At 36.8% G+C, this 16,842-nt stretch overlaps 1 protein-coding gene across 7 annotated transcripts in view; it reads left to right on the top strand.

Moving 5' to 3' along the window:
* Window positions 1–4,671: 4,671 nt before the first annotated feature.
* GTPBP8 (GTP binding protein 8) overlaps window positions 4,672–16,842 on the top strand; it is a 202,298-nt gene continuing 190,127 nt past the window's right edge. For 4 of the 7 annotated variants that reach the window (XR_013998903.1, XR_013998905.1, XM_081138691.1 and 1 more), the window contains exons 1-5: window positions 4,704–5,045; window positions 7,433–7,531; window positions 9,352–9,482; window positions 10,438–10,537; window positions 12,417–12,535. Coding sequence is in view for 5 of the 7 variants with exons in the window: in XM_081138691.1 (XP_080994817.1) it covers window positions 4,707–5,045; window positions 7,433–7,531; window positions 9,352–9,482; window positions 10,438–10,537; window positions 12,417–12,535 (788 nt within the window). In the remaining 2 variants the exon portion in view is untranslated. Of the gene's footprint in view, window positions 5,046–7,432; window positions 7,532–9,351; window positions 9,483–10,437; window positions 10,538–12,416; window positions 12,536–16,842 lie in introns of all 7 variants that reach the window. The other 3 variants (XM_081138689.1, XM_081138688.1, XM_081138692.1) reach the window with 3 other exon arrangements.

Raw genomic sequence — 16,842 nt, 5'->3', positions numbered from 1 at the left:
TGTCAACATGTTAGGTGATATCTAATGTAAATCTTTTAAATGAACAAACATAATTAAACATATTTCAGATGTAAAGCACTCATTCTGACAGTGGTTACCAAAATTCCAGCAATTTAAATTATGTGGAAAGTTTTCCCATGTTACTCTCATTCATATAATATTTTCTACCTAACACAAGAGCCTAAGGTCCCAATTAGATTGTGACCATGATTTTCTCACATTTTATCCCTGGCGCCCCAATTAATTCTGGCATAGCAGGCACTCAATAAATGTTAATTACTGTCGCTAAAAGAAGAGGAGAAATAAGGTAGGAAGGGTCTTGTGTAAACTACTGAGATCTAATCCATTACCTCTCTGCATCTAGAAGTACCTTTTTTAGAATCTTGTTTCTGTCAGAGCATTCAAACCCTTTCTAGCATAGGATGAGAGTTAATCTGTGTATGCTATGCTTGTTGACTCTCTGATGTCCCTGATTCTAGGCCTACATTTGTTTTCATATCTTAGATGGATTCCATAAACTTGATAATGACAGGACTTGTACATATATTGAGATCATTCTGGACCCAATGACCATTCATCATAGAGACAGACATTATGGAAGGAAAGCTGAGATGATCATGTCCTAATGGTAAGATCCCACCACTGTTCTACCTATGTTCCTTCTATTCTCATTAGATGAACATGACAGAGTTTAACTATGGCATTTAGGTCGACATATTTTAGCATTAAAAGGTGGTTTAGCATTAAAAGGAAGAATGTGTGTAAAGTATCTTCTCAAGTCATATTAAATGTATTGACCTCTCCTGGTTATCAGTTTAGCAAAATACATCCTGACCTCACTACTGTGGAACTAGACCAAGAGCAGGCTTTCTGCAGTGCTCTGGGGGGGGGGGGGGGGTATAAAATGCCCTTAGATCAAGTCAAGCCCTATCTCACATCCTTGTTATGTCTGCACAATCTGCATGACTCAGTAGCTGCTTTGTTTCCTAATTCACACTCTCTTTCCCCAGAAGGGCTTAAATCCTGTTCTGAATCTCAGCTCTAACACCCAGAAGACAACATCCTGACTTCCAATGGCTTATTTACATAGAAACTATAAAAAATAAATAAATGAAGTGAAGGAGAGAAAAGGGATGATTAAATAAATTGTGTGGTTTTACTTGTCATATTTACTTCCAGTGGGTTGTTTGTTTGACCCCTCAAAGTTTGGATGACTATTTTGCAAAAACTGTCCTGTCAAATGATTCTGAATTCAGGCTATGTGGGATTAAAAAATGAGTACTGTGATGTTTACTAATCCCTGGCTAGGGTTATTTCACCCACACAGACCACCTGCAACTGAGATGCTGCCAACAATAAATCAGAATATTTCCAGAACACAGAGAGCACTATTGCAGCATCGCATCCAGTGGACTGGAACCCCTTCAATACCAATTTTCCTGGACTTTGACAATTCCCTGTGGACCCCATGATTTCCACTACAGCTCTACAATGGACTTAGTTCCCCTAAGCTAATTTCTCCCCATTTCTAGCTTTTCCCCTCTCACTAGTAGGCTTCACTGCTATGCATGCCCCATCTTTGACCCTCTGCCTGCACTGGAAATTAAAGAGTTTGATCACATTTACCCAGGAAAAGCATAGTGTATTATTTACCCTAAACCATCTTCCTAAAGTATTATATGCCTTATTTACATAGTTTAAAAAATAGAGTGAAGGAGAAAAAGAGTGATTAAATAAATTAAGTGGTTTTCCTTCTCATATTTATTTCCAGTGGGTTATTTTTTTGACTCCTCAAACTTTGGATGACAAAGCAATTTATTTTGTAAAAACTGTCCTGCCAAATGATTCTGGATTCAGACTATGTAGGATTACAAAATGAGTACTGTGATGTTTACTAATTCTGAACACCTTTAAAGCCCTTCTAAGAATTGGCAATAGTACTTTATGCTCTGGTTTATTCCAAACCAGGGACTCCAAGGTTTAGAAATGAAATGTCACATATGAAAGCATTTTCAAAGTTCAGAATTGTCTGGAAATGGACCCACATATACTTGGAAATTTATTACAAGTAGTATTATCAGTCAGTGAAGGAAAGATAAATTATTGAATAAATATCGTTGAGACAATGGGCTAACCATTTGGAATAAAATAAAGCTAAATTCCTAATGAACTCTTTTTATTAAGTTCCAGATGTATTAAATATTTAACTATAAAAAAAATTAAGCTGCTAGAAGAGATAGGTTAATTTGTTTATAAGCTTAGAAGAATATTCTAAACATAACTCAAAGCTTAGAATACATAAAAGACTGTTCAGTTTGGCTACTTACAAATTAAAAATCTGTACAGCAAAAAGTACCACTAAAAAGTCAAAATGGGGGGAGAAAAAAGTTAAAAGATAAATAAGTTGGGAAAAATATTTGGAAAAGATGAGAGATAAGAGGTCAGTGTTTTCAACAATTAAGGTTATTAAAAATCATTTTAAAGGTGAATAATCTAATAGAAAATGTTTACCAAAAAAAGAGATGCAAATGGCCAAACAAAATGTCAAAATATGTTCTATCTCCCTAATCACCAAGAAAATATGAATTAAAACAAAAAAATAAGATTTTTCATCATTAGATTGGCAAGATTATGCCAATGATAACATAACACCCTAGTTTTATAGTGTCTGTTTTGTACCATAATAAATTTTTTAAAGATTTTAAATTGATTTTTAAAGAGAAAAGAAGGGAGAGGGCGAGAGAGAGAGAAACATCATGTGAGAGCCAAAAATCTATCAGTGGCCTACTCATTGGCTGCCTCCTGCATGCCCCCTACCAGGATCAAGCCGGAAACCTAGGCATGTGCCCTGACGGGTAATCGAACCAGCAACCTTTCGGTGCATGAGAAACACCCAACCAACTGAGCCACTCTGGTAATTTATTATTAGGGAGTAATTTGATACAATTCTTACTATTTTTCTGTCCTCACCTGAGGATATTTTTTTCCATAGCTTTTTCAGAGAGTGTGGAGGGGAGAGAGGGAGAGAGAGAATGAGAAAGAAACATCAGTGTGAGAGAGACACATCGATTGGTTGCCTCCTGCACGAGGCCTGCAACCGAGGTACGAGCCCTTGGGTGGAATCAAACCCGGGACCCTCCAGTCTGCAGGCCAAAGCTCTAACCACTGAGCCAAACTGGCGAGGGCTGGTACAATTCTTTTAGATGATATTTTTCAATAGAGATAGGAAAAATATAAGTGTACATATCCTATTACCATCAAGCCCTCTTCAAAGAATTTATCCTACTCCCACAAGTGTGAAAAGATACCTATTTATGAGTGTTCACTGTTGCATTGTTTGTAATAACAAAATTTAATTAGTGATCAATAGGACTACAGTGGGGAAATAAATAAAATAATATGCCTCCATTAAAAACAATCATGTAGGTCAGGATATACTGAGACAGAAAGCCTGCTAAATATACTGTTAAAAGGAGGGGGGGTGGCGGGGGGGGGGGGCCTGTAGAACAGTATTTTGAGTTAAAATACATACAATGATATATGTATCCAAAATATATGGATGTTTACAATAAAGTGTTTTATCATGGGGGAGAGTAGGGGAGGGAGGAAAGCCTCAAAGTCTGATGCAAAGATGAAAAATAAGGCGGCCAACAGCAGGACAGGCTACTGTCTAAGTCATTGGTCTTGTTCACTAACTTTTGTGTGACATTCATTCAAGAATTGCCCTGATTCGTCACTGAACAACCTGAGGAATCGCTCAGGAGGCTGTGCCTTAAGATTGCTCTGCTGTTTGGTGCAGACATTTCTGAAAACCTAGTCTTTTTTTTTTAATATATCTTTATTGTTTTCGGAGAGAGGAAAGGAGAGGGAGAGAGAGAATAGAAACATCAATGATGAGAGAGTCATTGATCGGCTGCAGCCCGCAACCCGGGCATGTGCCCTGGCCGGGAATCGAACCCTGATCGCCTGGATCCTAAGTCCACGCTCAACCGCTGAGCCACGCCCGGCCGGGCTGAAAGCCTAGTCTTTTAAGTGAATATCTTTCAGCTATTCATTTCCTGATACCTTATCTCCCATTCCCGCGCTGATGAATTTGAATTGCTTTGAGAATAAACTTTTGAAATAAGATGTCTTTATGTACCTTCCACGAAACAACTCTGAAACACCTGTGCAAAACTGTTTTTGCTTTTATTCTGTAAGAAATCTCTAAAAATGAATGACATTGCCTGCAGCTATACAGAAGCCTTGGAACTAGAAACTGTCTCTTCCCTGTAAACCAGATGCCAGTTTCAACCACATTTCTCACCAGCCCTAGTGATGTGTATGTCAAGGTCAAAGATACGGGAGACAACCAGAAACTGTGAAGAGTAAAGGGGCCTGAACCCCACCACAGCTTCACACGTTTTCCTTCCCTTGAGACGGAAGGGCCACACAGCCAGGTGTGTCTCTTGACTACTGGAAATCGGTCAACAGCCTCCCCACAGCGACATACAAGTCAAAGATACCGTCATCAAGGCCAGAGTGTGGAAGGCACCTAGTGGGTGTCCCCCTCCAGCAAGGCCTGTCCCCGGCCCACTGCAGGCAAAGACCGTCGGGCTAGGGAGGGAAGGCGAGACCTAACGAGACTACAATTCCCAGCAGGCTTAGCACGCGCAGCCCGACGCTGGGGGAATGAGGTCCCGCTGCGGGGCTTCTGGGAGAGAAACATGGCTGCGCCCATGCTGCTGCCAGGCTTGGGCAGGCTGTTGGAGATGCCCGCAGCGCTGGGGCGCTTGAGCCGAGCTTACAGAAAGCCCCACGCCTTCTCTGAGGTTCTACAGCTGCCAAAACCGCAACTGACGAAGCTCGTGTTCCCACTGCAGGAACTCCAGCGGTATCTCCTCCCGGACTCCGAGCCGGACCTTCTTCAGCTGAGGATCTTCGACCCGAGCCTGGAGGACGTCGCGAGAGCCGAGAGCTTCTTCACGGCCACCGCCCGAAACCGCATCGAGTACCTCAGTTCTGCGGTGCGTCTGGACCACGCCCCGGACCTCCTCCGCCCCGAGGTGAGAGCTGAGAAGGAGTTTTTCTGTCACCTGTTGTCACAAAACCAGAGAGACTTTCTGTGTGTAAGCATATCGCTATTTAAATAAGTAAGAAAAGCTAGTTTTAATTATTTTGGTAATGAGTGTAGAAGACTCTGAGAAGCTAAGTGTTCAAAAACGTGTCCTTTTAGTGTTTCCCTAACTGAAGCAGGGAAAACAAAGTGAAGAATATGAAAAGTATAATTTTCACAAATGATGTGGCCCTTATCAATATGTAATTTTCACCCAATCTAAATTTCCTATCCTGTGGAAAAAAAGAGATGCGTAGATGGCAATAATGTAGATTTTTTAAAACAACTTTAGTGACATCCCATGATTGTACATTTTATGCACGTACTTTAGTTTAATAATATTTTGTTCTAGGTCTGGTAAAAAACACACACAAAACCCACTCAGATCGCTTTACGTACAGTAAGCCCTCACTTACATAGTAATAGTTTCTTGGAACCTGAGACTTGAGGCGATATAACGTATAATGAAATCAGCTTTACCAAAGGCTAATTGATACAAACAAGAGTTAAGTTCTTATGGCATATTTCTCGTCCCAAAAACATCACATAACATCTAAAGGCCCAAAACATGTCTACTATTAAACATTGAGGTAAATGTAAACTATACATACGTTTAAGAATGATTAACAGAAACAAGTAAGGTAATTATTTTCTAACCTGTTTATTGTAGTTGAGGGTAACGGCCAGGGCCTCTCCTGGCAGCTCAGGGTGTTATGTATAGTAAGAAGCTGGGGAAATTCCAGGACAAGTGGAATAGGGAAGCATAGTTAAACAGCAGTTCGCAGCCACCTAGTAAATCCTATCTTCCCTAAACCAAGGACACTTAAGGGTAAATGGTTTGCACCTCTCCTCCCCAGCCAGAGGGTAAATAGCTTAAACTGTCCTGTTGTTGGAGACAGATAACAGAAATCCAATTAGTGCCATTTTCAAGCCACACATTAAAACAGACAAATTAAGAGAATAAACCTCATTCTGGTACATCAGTATAAAGCTTGAAGAATATTCTATTGATTCTCCCCTAAACGCCTATCCTTTAAAACCCCTAGAAATGAATGTCCTAGCTCCCGCCCCGCCGTACCATGCCAGTGCCGTCTCCTCTCTTCTTCCATCTAAGGGAACCAAAGAGACTTTCGACCCAGGGAGAAATGGACAGTGGCAGCTCTTCCCAGGCTTACCGCCTGAACCTTTCTCCAAGGCTCCCTTTTCTCTCTCTGACTTCAAAGTGAGCCAACACAGCCCAACCTAGGCTTTCCTGTTGCTTCTATGTACCTTCTTTGTTTCACCGTCCTAAGTATATTTTTGCTGCAGCCAATAAATTCTTGCTTTCTTTTCTACAAAAAAAAAGCAAGAATTTCTTGATTGAAATCTTTTCCTCAAGAAGACAAGAACCGAGGTTCCCTCATCATCTCCCCAGTAACAACGGCACAAGGCAGGAACCAGCCCTGGACAGAATGCCATGCAGGGCTCCCTCACACACCCCCACACTCAGAGTGGTACAATTTAGACTTCCAGGTTCACCTAATGTGCACATCTTTGGGATGTGGAAGTACCCAGAGAAAAGCCACACAAACATGGGGAGAACATGCAAACTCCACACAGATAGTGGCCCTGGCCATGAATTGAATTTGTTTTTTTCTCATCAACTTTATAACAAAGTGACTTTGAACAAAAGGATGTTATCAGGGACCTGCTGTATTTGTAGTAGCTGTACCACTGCACTGAAAATTTTCTTCTACTATATTTACAGCTGCTATAATTTAAGAGCACATATGTCATTTAATGATTTTGAGATAGCATTGCTTTTTGATTTAATCTTTTAAATTACTGGACTTTTTGTGTAATTTGTTTTTTAAAATTTAGTTTTATTATCTATAGATCATCATTGTATTTAATCTGGCAGAGCATTTTGAAATTTAAGCAGGATTCAGATCAATTCATTTTGAAGAACTGGCCCCAGTTTTGCATAATACATAGCATCCCTGACCCCTGCCTACTAAATGCCACCTGATCATATTGATAACCAGAAATTTCCTTACACATTTCCAAAACACACCACTACTGCCTTCACTTAGAACCACTGATTTGTATTGTACCCCCTTCAATACCACGTTAAAAAGCAGAGTCATGTATATTAATAGTAATGATCAGGAATATTTTGTTGCTTTCTACACTAGAGCATCGACCAGTGTGGGTATGCTGCAAGATTCTCAAATAAAAAAATGACAACCACACTCCACACTGTTGTCTGTGTCTGTGAGTGTATTTTTTTTGCTTAATCCCTTCACCTTTTTCACCCAGCTCCCCTTCATTTTTTCATTTTTTTATTTCTTATACAAGGTATGTTTTATAGGCAGAAGCAATGTTGGGAAATCCTCTCTAATAAAGGCTTTGTTTTCATTGGCTCCAGAGGTTGAAGTCAGAGTCTCTAAAACCCCGGTAAGTTGAAATTTAAAATCTGTCTGAACTGTCTCTGAATTGACTAAGATGAATAATAAATATTAGGAGGTACAAGAAATCATAAATTGCCAACTTCCTAGAAAAGTGATTTCTTTCAAACAAGTAGTAAAGTAAGAGATTTCATCAATGCCTGTGTATTTCTTTGAAGAAAAGGACATACCTCTGGATTTATTTTATTTTTAAATATATCTTTATTGATTTCAGAGAGAGGAAAGGAGAGAGAGAGAGAGAGAAACATCAATGATGAGAGAGTCATTGATCGAGCCCGCAACCCGGGCATTTGCCCTGACCGGGAATCGAACCCCAATCGCCTGGATCCTAGGTTGATGCTCAACCGCTGAGCCACGCCCGGCCGGGCTGGATTTATTTTAGTAGTATCTTGAGGAAATCTTCCTTGGTCTAAGTCTTTTCCAAAGAGTATTTCTACTGTTATTCTATATTTGCTTCCGAGAATGATCATCTTAGTTCTACATTGATTTCAGAGGAAACAGTTGTAAAGTGTCTTTTTTCCTCCTATAATCTTTTATACCTTGCTAACTCATACATATACCCAGTCTACCCTGGGCCGAATCATGTGCTTATTATCCCAGCCAGTGTGCTGTAGTAGCTTTCTGTCATTTTCTAATTTCCTCTACTTCCTTCTCAATGATGCAGACTCTACCAATATCTAAGATACCTTCTCTTCAGTACTTACCCCCAGTTCCCCTCACCTTATTATCTATCCATAGCAAAACATTCCCACCAACCCAATATAAACTGCCCCCTTTCCTTGCATTGGAACTGTTCCAGGAGGCTTCACTAGTCCTCTCTTGCTCCCCAATTCTTCATGAAGTTGATTCCCTGGCTCTATCACTGATGATTGTTGTCATTCATTAATCCTCCTGCCCTACCTCACCAAATAACCCAGGTAAATTCACACTTCTGGGTAGGGTGCTTCCCTTCCTGCTATGAGAGGACAATGCAAGAAATGTATTTCTGACATTCCTCATCTGTAATTCTAAAATCATTTTCCTATAGATAGACAGTGGACTAGGAAGCTAAGTACCAGTTATAACACCTTTCCTGTGAAAATATTTGTTCTAAGTTCCAAACAATTGACTTTTTAAATTATGTATCTTAATCTTTCCTTTTTGGATTAATAAATGTCCATAGAGACAGAAAATTATGAACCACTTATCATAAACCACTTATCATCTGTACATGAATTTTAGTTGCACAGGTATTTTGTAGTGTTGTACATGCTTTTTAAAAAATGGTTTAATGAAGGCACTAAAACCCATCTAATGAAACATGCAAAACATGTTGATTTTAGGGAAACAGTAATCTAGGCATAATAAACTATCAGGCTTTGCATCTAGGTTTTATGACTGTATGACTAACAGTAAGTAAGTATGTAATTTAACTTACCTGTAACATAATTCATTTCTCCTTAGAGAAATATTACTCATCAGAGAATATTGACTAGTAGTCACACCAGGTTAACTTTTTAACTGAGAGAGAGCTAATGAAATAGGAAAGACTCCAAAAAGTTTTGTCTACATATTTCTAATATGGAATCTAAAATTCTTCTTAAGTCATACATATTCTCTTAAAATTATGAATTGGAGAAAAGTAGTATCATCTAAGTTTATCTCCAGTCACTTCTATCTTTTCCTGTATAATTATCAGCATAGCTGGGGTTATATACAGAATACTTATACATGTTAATAAATATGATTGAATAGAAAACATTTTAAGATGAAATATATAATGGTGGATATTTTAAGAAAGTTTTCATTTTTTCCATTTACTTTTATCAGGGACACACAAAGAAAATGAATTTTTTCAAAGTTGGAAAATATTTTACATTGGTGGACATGCCAGGTTATGGCTATAGAGCACCTGAAGATTTTGTTGATATGGTAGAGACCTATCTAAAAGAACGAAAGAAGTAAGGAAAAACATTTTTTATAATAGTTATACATTGAACCCCAAAGCATATTTTCATTAATAGAGCATTCTACACATGATAACCACTGTAGTTTTATCAAACTTCTTTTAGAAAGTCCATTTTATTCTTGTAATATTCTGTAGCACAATATTTAGGACCGTGGTAGTTACTGCTTGCTTTGTTTCTTTCCTGTAGGTTAGCTTAATCTTAAATTTAAGTGTTTTTCTAAATTGAGACTACAAGTAATACTTTAGCAGAGTTTACTAATTTTTTTATACCAAACTCTTAGATGGCTAATTTTGAAAATGAACTTTGTTGGTTAATGTGGCATTTATAAATAAACTTCTGTAAATTCTAATCATTCTTAAAGTATTTCTGAAGTCAAATCCTCTGTAAATGTTACCTTTTTTGATCTCCCTGAGGAGGCAAGTGGCAGTTGTATGTTACAAGCTTTGCACATATATAGGAAAATTTATGTTTAACTTTTGAAGTATAAAAATGTGTTAACAAGTATCTTGCTTGTTGTAGCTTTACATAGAAACTAACATGAGATACTTACACAAGAAAATACAAAATAAAATGTGTCTGTTTTGTGTTATCTGTTAGTCTTATAATATTTCAAAATTTAGACATTTTTATGATAACATAGTTAATTGGGTTCATGTCTCTTTCTCTCACTAGAGTTCAGACTGTTAGAGGAAGGGGCTCATTCACCTTTGTATCCAGTTCTAAGTATAGAGTCATGTTCAGTACATGCTACTGAAATAAATTAATATTTAGTGAATTTAGTTAACTCTTGGACTGTAGGATGGACTTTCTGGTAAACTGAGAATTCCTTTTGCCTAAAGAAATTTTTAAATTTTGGATTGAAAATTAGTCAAAGGAAAATTTATTAGCATGGGGGGGGGGGGTGTATTTTATATTGTAATTAATCTTTATTTCTACATTCTTATAGTTTGATGAGAACATTTTTGTTAGTGGATAGTGTTGTCGGAATTCAAAAAGCAGACAATATTGCCATAGAAATGTGTGAAGAGTTTGCATTACCTTATGTGGTAAGTATTTCTTTTGAATCATGGTTGCAGTTAGAAATACCAGTTCTGTGTGTGTGTGTGTGTGTGTGTCCTTTAATGAATAAGTAGGTCTTGCCTCTTCATGCGATAAGGGAGTACCTTTTGAGTTATCTTTTCGATTGTTAGCCATTAATAAAATAAGTTCTGTGCTATTTTTATTCTCTTTTCCTTTTCTCAGCTTTAATTTTTCACAATTATGGTCAAAGTAAAGTTTTTTAAAGCTGTTTATTTAGTGCTCCTAGCTGCTTTTTATTGTGATGGGCTTTTTTAATGGCAATGTGAACATTTGTCTAAAACAAGTTAGTAGCTCTTTAATAGCAGTTTGGCAGATAGTACTTATCAGTATGTAAATAAAACTGCAACTGAAAATTTACTAAGCTAATTTGGAATTTAAGAACCACTACAAGAACATGGCAGGCTCCAGCACATACAAGTAGGATTTTTATACTGTATTCTTAAAGGAAACAAAATTTCTTCTAGGAATATCTTACCAGTGTTGTTTTTGTTGTTTGCTTTAGAATAGAATACAGATTAGTAGGTTGGTATCCACATTTATTTTGCTTTGTGAGTTTTCCAAATAAAATAGCACTCTTAAAGTTCCTTTCTAAGGAGAAGTAAAGAACCCATTGACTATAATTTGGTTTTTAAAAAAAGCCAGAAAACCACTAAAATGTAACAGTGGAGTTTAATGCAAATCAAATCATGTTACAAGTCAGAAACTTTTTTGTATTGTTGTAGTTATGGAGTTCTTGGGGTTTGCAAAGCCCTGTGGAATATTAGTGATAACCTACAGTTATGAGGAGCAGAAGGAATGATAAACGTAGTCTACACAGTAAAAATGCCTAAATAATACCAAACTGGTTTGGGGTTTTTTTTAAGTGATAGTATTCCTGATTTGGTATCTTAGGTACCAGTTTATGAAATCATATATTTTCTTCAGTTTTAACTTTAAAGAAATGTTACTTTCTTTTTTGAAAAAGAGTTTGTAATAGAGGAATTATATTTCCTTTTAAATATCAGCATTTGCCTTTATGAGGAAAGACTCCCATTTGGTGGGATTCACAGGTCATTAGAAACCACACACTTTTTGCTTCTTACTCCCTCTGCCATTTATATTTTTTATAACTGAAAAGTGTAAATGGTGAGTCAGGAAATTTAATTTTATAGAAATTCCCCAGGAAAATCTGATAGATCAAGGTTTTACTTTTTAATTGATTTTACTATCAGCCATGCCTTGGCCTTCCCTCTAATATGTAATCGTCTTTGAATAAGTAAATTATTCAATGTAATTATTTACTAGTAAGCCTAGTAAATTCTAGGCTTACTTGGAATATAACTATATATAACTTGGAATAGTGGATACAACCTACAAATAGCCTGATTTCTAATTTTTCATTCAAATTATTTCATATAAGATGGAACCATTTTGTAGGTCAAAAATCATTATAAGTTGGCAGTTTTATATGAATCAACCTAATAATGCTATACTCACTTAAATGTCTTTGACCACAGATATATAGTGATCATATGAAACCTTTGGTTTATGGGAGTAGCAAATATGGCTCCAGGGTCCTTTCCACTGGTTTTAAATTCAAGGTAGTATAGTCCTTTGTAGTTAAAGGACCATTAAACAGCAAACACAGAGTGTATGCTTTATACATTGTGTACATTAACTCATTTAATCTTCACAGTAACTCCTTTAGTGTACATTGCTTTTATTTTATAGAAGAGGAAACAAGTACCAAGAGATTAAGAAACTTGCACAGGTAACCTAGTTATTGAAAATTTATAGCTAAAATGTGTCAAACTGTATGTTTTAAAATACTTTATTTCTAATGCTTAAATATTTGTGTTCTTGCAGATGGTATTAACAAAAATTGACAAGTCTTCCAAGGGTCATCTTTTAAAACAAGTGCTTCAGATCCAGAAGTTTGTTGACACTAAAACCCAAGGATGTTTTCCTCAGTTGTTTCCTGTAAGGTAAGAGTTGAATTGTTTTCGCAGCTTTATATACTAACAACTTTGTTACACTGTGTTACGTCAGTGTTTCTTATCATATCTCGGCCTTTTGGCTAAGATCAAGTGCAAATCAGTGTGTCTTAAACTGTCATATCATTTAAAATTAGTGAAGTTTGGAAGACTATGCACTTAGCCATGATTTATTAGTACAACCCAAAAGTACTTTTAATTTTTTCTTCCCTCTATTCTTTCTTCCTTCTGCAAATTTTGCTGTATCTTCCTTGTAGGTTTTTTCATTCTCTTTCTTCCTCAGCCTGGCTCAACCCTATACCACAGCAGAAGTGAAAACTTTTTACTTTTTAGAATCAGCTAAACAACCACCACAATAAAGATACTACTATCCCTTTCTCAGTTCCAAAGAAAAACAACTTAACTATATGGAAGAAAACTCAATCAGGCTATGAGAGATAAAAAATATTCCTTTAAAAGGACCATATGTAAAGAAGAAATTCTTCATATACATTAAAATTAAGTAATGGTAGCAGACGGAATGTTTATTTCATGAGCTGGCAATTTTTGAGATACTAGGTGTGGTTTAGCAATGAAACATGAGTTTGTACTTTCAGTGTATACTGTGGACACAGTAAGTAACCTGTATTGTTGCAGAGATAGAGTAACACTCCTCTGTGATTTTCTTACTCTAATTTCTTTGTGAAAGACACTATGGGAGTTGTTATAAGAAAATAATGAAACCAAGTAGCAGTTATATATGAAACTGTCCTCTAAGCAGTCATTCTACGTCCTACCAGTGCAAATCACATGTAAATTGTTTGTAATTATGAACATGCCTGACAAAATTCCTCTTCATTCATTCCTACAAAATTCTCTTCTCCCTTTGCTTACCTTTGAGTATTTATCCTGTTCACTTGTCTGTGTTCCATATATACAGTGAAACTCCTAGGGACAGGACTGAAATCCTAATTCTTCTTAGAGCCCTGAGCATTGTAATAGAAAGATAACTGTGTGTTTTTTTAACTATTTAATAATAAGGGAGTGATACTTCAGCTAAAAAGGCAACACAAACATAAGATGGGCAAATTATGCCTAATAGCAGCATATATTGGAAAAAAATGTAATTGACTGGAAGCTGAGTTTGAATTAATGTATAATGGGGCTGCAGAAAAACTGACCATGTTTTCTTGAGCTACATTAATAGAATTATTATGTTGAAAACAAAGGAATGATCAAGCAGTAGTCCCACACTGCTATGAGCTCTGTGTCACCAGCCTAATCAAGTAAGATTGTGGCTCGACATTAAGAACTAATAGAACTATCTGAAAACTGATGGTCTTGGGGAAGGTTATGTCACTAGATCATTCAAAGCCCTTAATTGATCTGTGAAATAGTAAGCATTCCTATTTCATGGTTACAAGTCAGACAAGTGAAGTGAGTTCAGAGAGGTATTGGCTATAATAGAAAGAGTATAAGCCTTAGTGTAAGGCCATGGTTTTGCATGATTCCTCTACTTCTTAGCTATAGATTTTAAAGCAATTTATTTCATTTTCTGAGTCCTTTCTCACTAGTAAAAATGTGATTGTTAGAAGGATTAAATAAAATGTATTGTAATCTAGTACACACAGTATAATAAATGTTAGTTTCCTTCCTTGCCAAAGGTCAGTCAGTAAATGGCAGGGGTCAGGCCACCTACCCAGAATATCAGATTCCCTAGTACTTTTTTAGAGGAAGTCCCTTCTTTTTTTTTCTTTTTTCTTTTTTTAAAATTGATTTTAGAGAGAGAGAGAAACATGGATCAGTTGCCTCCCACATGTGCACCCACCAGGGATGAAACCTGCAACCTGGGTATGTGCCCTGACATGGAATTCAACCTGCCACCTTTTAGTGTACGGGATGACTCCAACCAACTGAGCCACACCAGCCATGGCAGAAATTCCCTTTTTTAGATATGCCAGCATTCTCTGCTCTATAACCCTGGAATGACTGCTGCCCCTGTACTACTCACCATAGGTGATCCAGGTACTATAGAAGCCACACAGCACTTACATCTAAGACTTGAGACACAGGTGCCTGCTGACTTTCAAGAACGTCAGTGTTCACTATACCACAGTGACCACATACAGGAAATTGGTAGGCTATACTCTCTTGGGGTTTTCAAAACCCAATTCTGAAAGTAGTGTTATATATAATCCTTGCTTTTACTATCATATCCAAATCCCAGTTCATCCTTGTAGATGGAGTTTGGCCTATTCACAGAATAATTATTGTAAAATAAATCAGATTTTATTTCTTTCTCTTCCTATATGATCTTGATAGGAGAAAGGTGGAAATATGAATAGACATGTAATCCAGAGAGGTTTGGCCTTTAAGCCTGTGGGCAAAAGTTAAGTGCTAGCCTTCATGTCTGAACTCTGCCCCAGCTGAGTGAAGGGTGAATGGTGAAAGGCTCCTAAATATTGATGCTGGGATCACTCTATTGTTACAAACTGTAAGAAAGAAATATGTAAGTAGGCATAGTATAATAGCTTCTGTGGTTTTCTGTGTACTGAAATTCCAAGAAAATGAGACCTAATTGTAATAACAAAGAAAATCATGAGTTGACAGAAATGTTGCAAATGAGTTCGTGTCGTAGTTAGTGTGTGGACTATCTAACTTGTATCTCTTTTTTTAAACTATATATGTGTAACTCCATTTATAACCCAAGAATCATATGGGCTATTCTCAAGCAGGTGGGTTTGGTCAAAAAGTCCGAAATGCTGTACTTTATCAAGAAGGGAACTAGCAATGCAGGAAAAATGAGTTCAACTGTTTTATATACAGGTATACACCATACCTAATATCCATAAAAGTCATAGTGTATCCATAAAAGTCCATATATCCTGAGGAACCGTGTGGTCATTTCGATGTGGACACACGGATGAATGGATGTGGATGATGGAGAAAGTACAACAGATAAATAATAAAGATAATAATGGTGATGGTACTTTATTAAAAATCATGAAAAAAGGTCAAGGTGGTTGCATGTTGTCATCAGAAGTACAAACTAAAAGATCAAACATTTAGTCTGGGAAATAAAAAGCAAAATAAAAGATATTCCAGTGGTATTTTTCACAGAAATAGGACAAACAATACTAAATTTATATGGAACCAAAAAGACCCTGAATAGTCAAAGCAGTCGTGAGAAAGAAAAACAAAGCTGGAGGCATGCTCCCTGACTTCAAACTACTGTATATTACAAAGCTGTAGTAATCAAAACAGCATGGTATTGGCATAAAAACAGACACAAAGATCAACAGAACGGAATAAGGAGACTAGAAATAAGCCTACACATAATGGTCAGTTAATTTACAAAAAGGAACCAGGAATATACAATGGGGAAAGGACAGTCTCTTCAATAAATGGTGTTGGGAAAACTAAACAGCCACATGCAAAAGAATGAAAGTAAACTACTATATACTATACACAAAAATTAATTCAAGATAGATTAAAGACTTGAATGTAATGCCTGAAACCATAAACTCCTAGAAGAAAACATAGGTGTTAAGCTCCTTGACATTGGTCTTGGTGATGATTTCTTTGGATCTGATTCCAAAAACAAAAATAAATAAGTAGGACTACATCAAACTGAAAAGCTTCTACATGGCAAAGGAAACCATCAACAAAATGAAAAGGCTACCTACTAAATGGGAGAAAATATTTACAAATCATATATCTGATAAGCGATTAATACCCAAAATACACAAAGAACTCATACAACTCAATAGCAAAAACATAATTATACGATTAAAAAATGGGCAGAGGATCTGAATAGACATTTTTCCAAAGAAGACATACAGATGGTTAACAGATACATGAAAAGATGCTGGACATCATTAATCATCAGGGAAATGCAAATCAAATCCACAGTGAGATATCCCCTCATGCCTATTAGAATGGCTGTTATCAAAAAGAAAAGAAACAAGTGTTGTAGAGGATGTGCAGAAAAGGGAACTCTTGTGCGCTGTTGGTGGGAATGGAAATTGGTACTGCTATTATGGAAAAAAGTATGGAGGTTCCTCAAAAAATTAAAAATAAAACCACCATTTGATCCAGCTGTTCCATTTCTCGATATTTATCCAGTAAAAATGAAAACATATTCGAGAAGATATATGTATCCCCATGTCCACCAACCACATTTTTTCAATAGCCAGGATATAGAAGCAACCTAAGTGTGCATCAATGGATGAATAAGGAAGAGGTGGTTAAATACACAATGGAATACTATTTGGCTGTAAAAAAGAATGAAATCTTGCCCGTTTGCCCATTTGTGGATG

Source organism: Miniopterus schreibersii (genome assembly GCF_964146895.1).
Source record: "Miniopterus schreibersii genome assembly, chromosome: 5".
Lineage (NCBI taxonomy): Eukaryota > Metazoa > Chordata > Mammalia > Chiroptera > Miniopteridae > Miniopterus > Miniopterus schreibersii.
The sequence above is the reverse complement of the archived record's forward strand: the minus strand, read 5'-3'. Positions and strand labels throughout refer to the sequence as shown.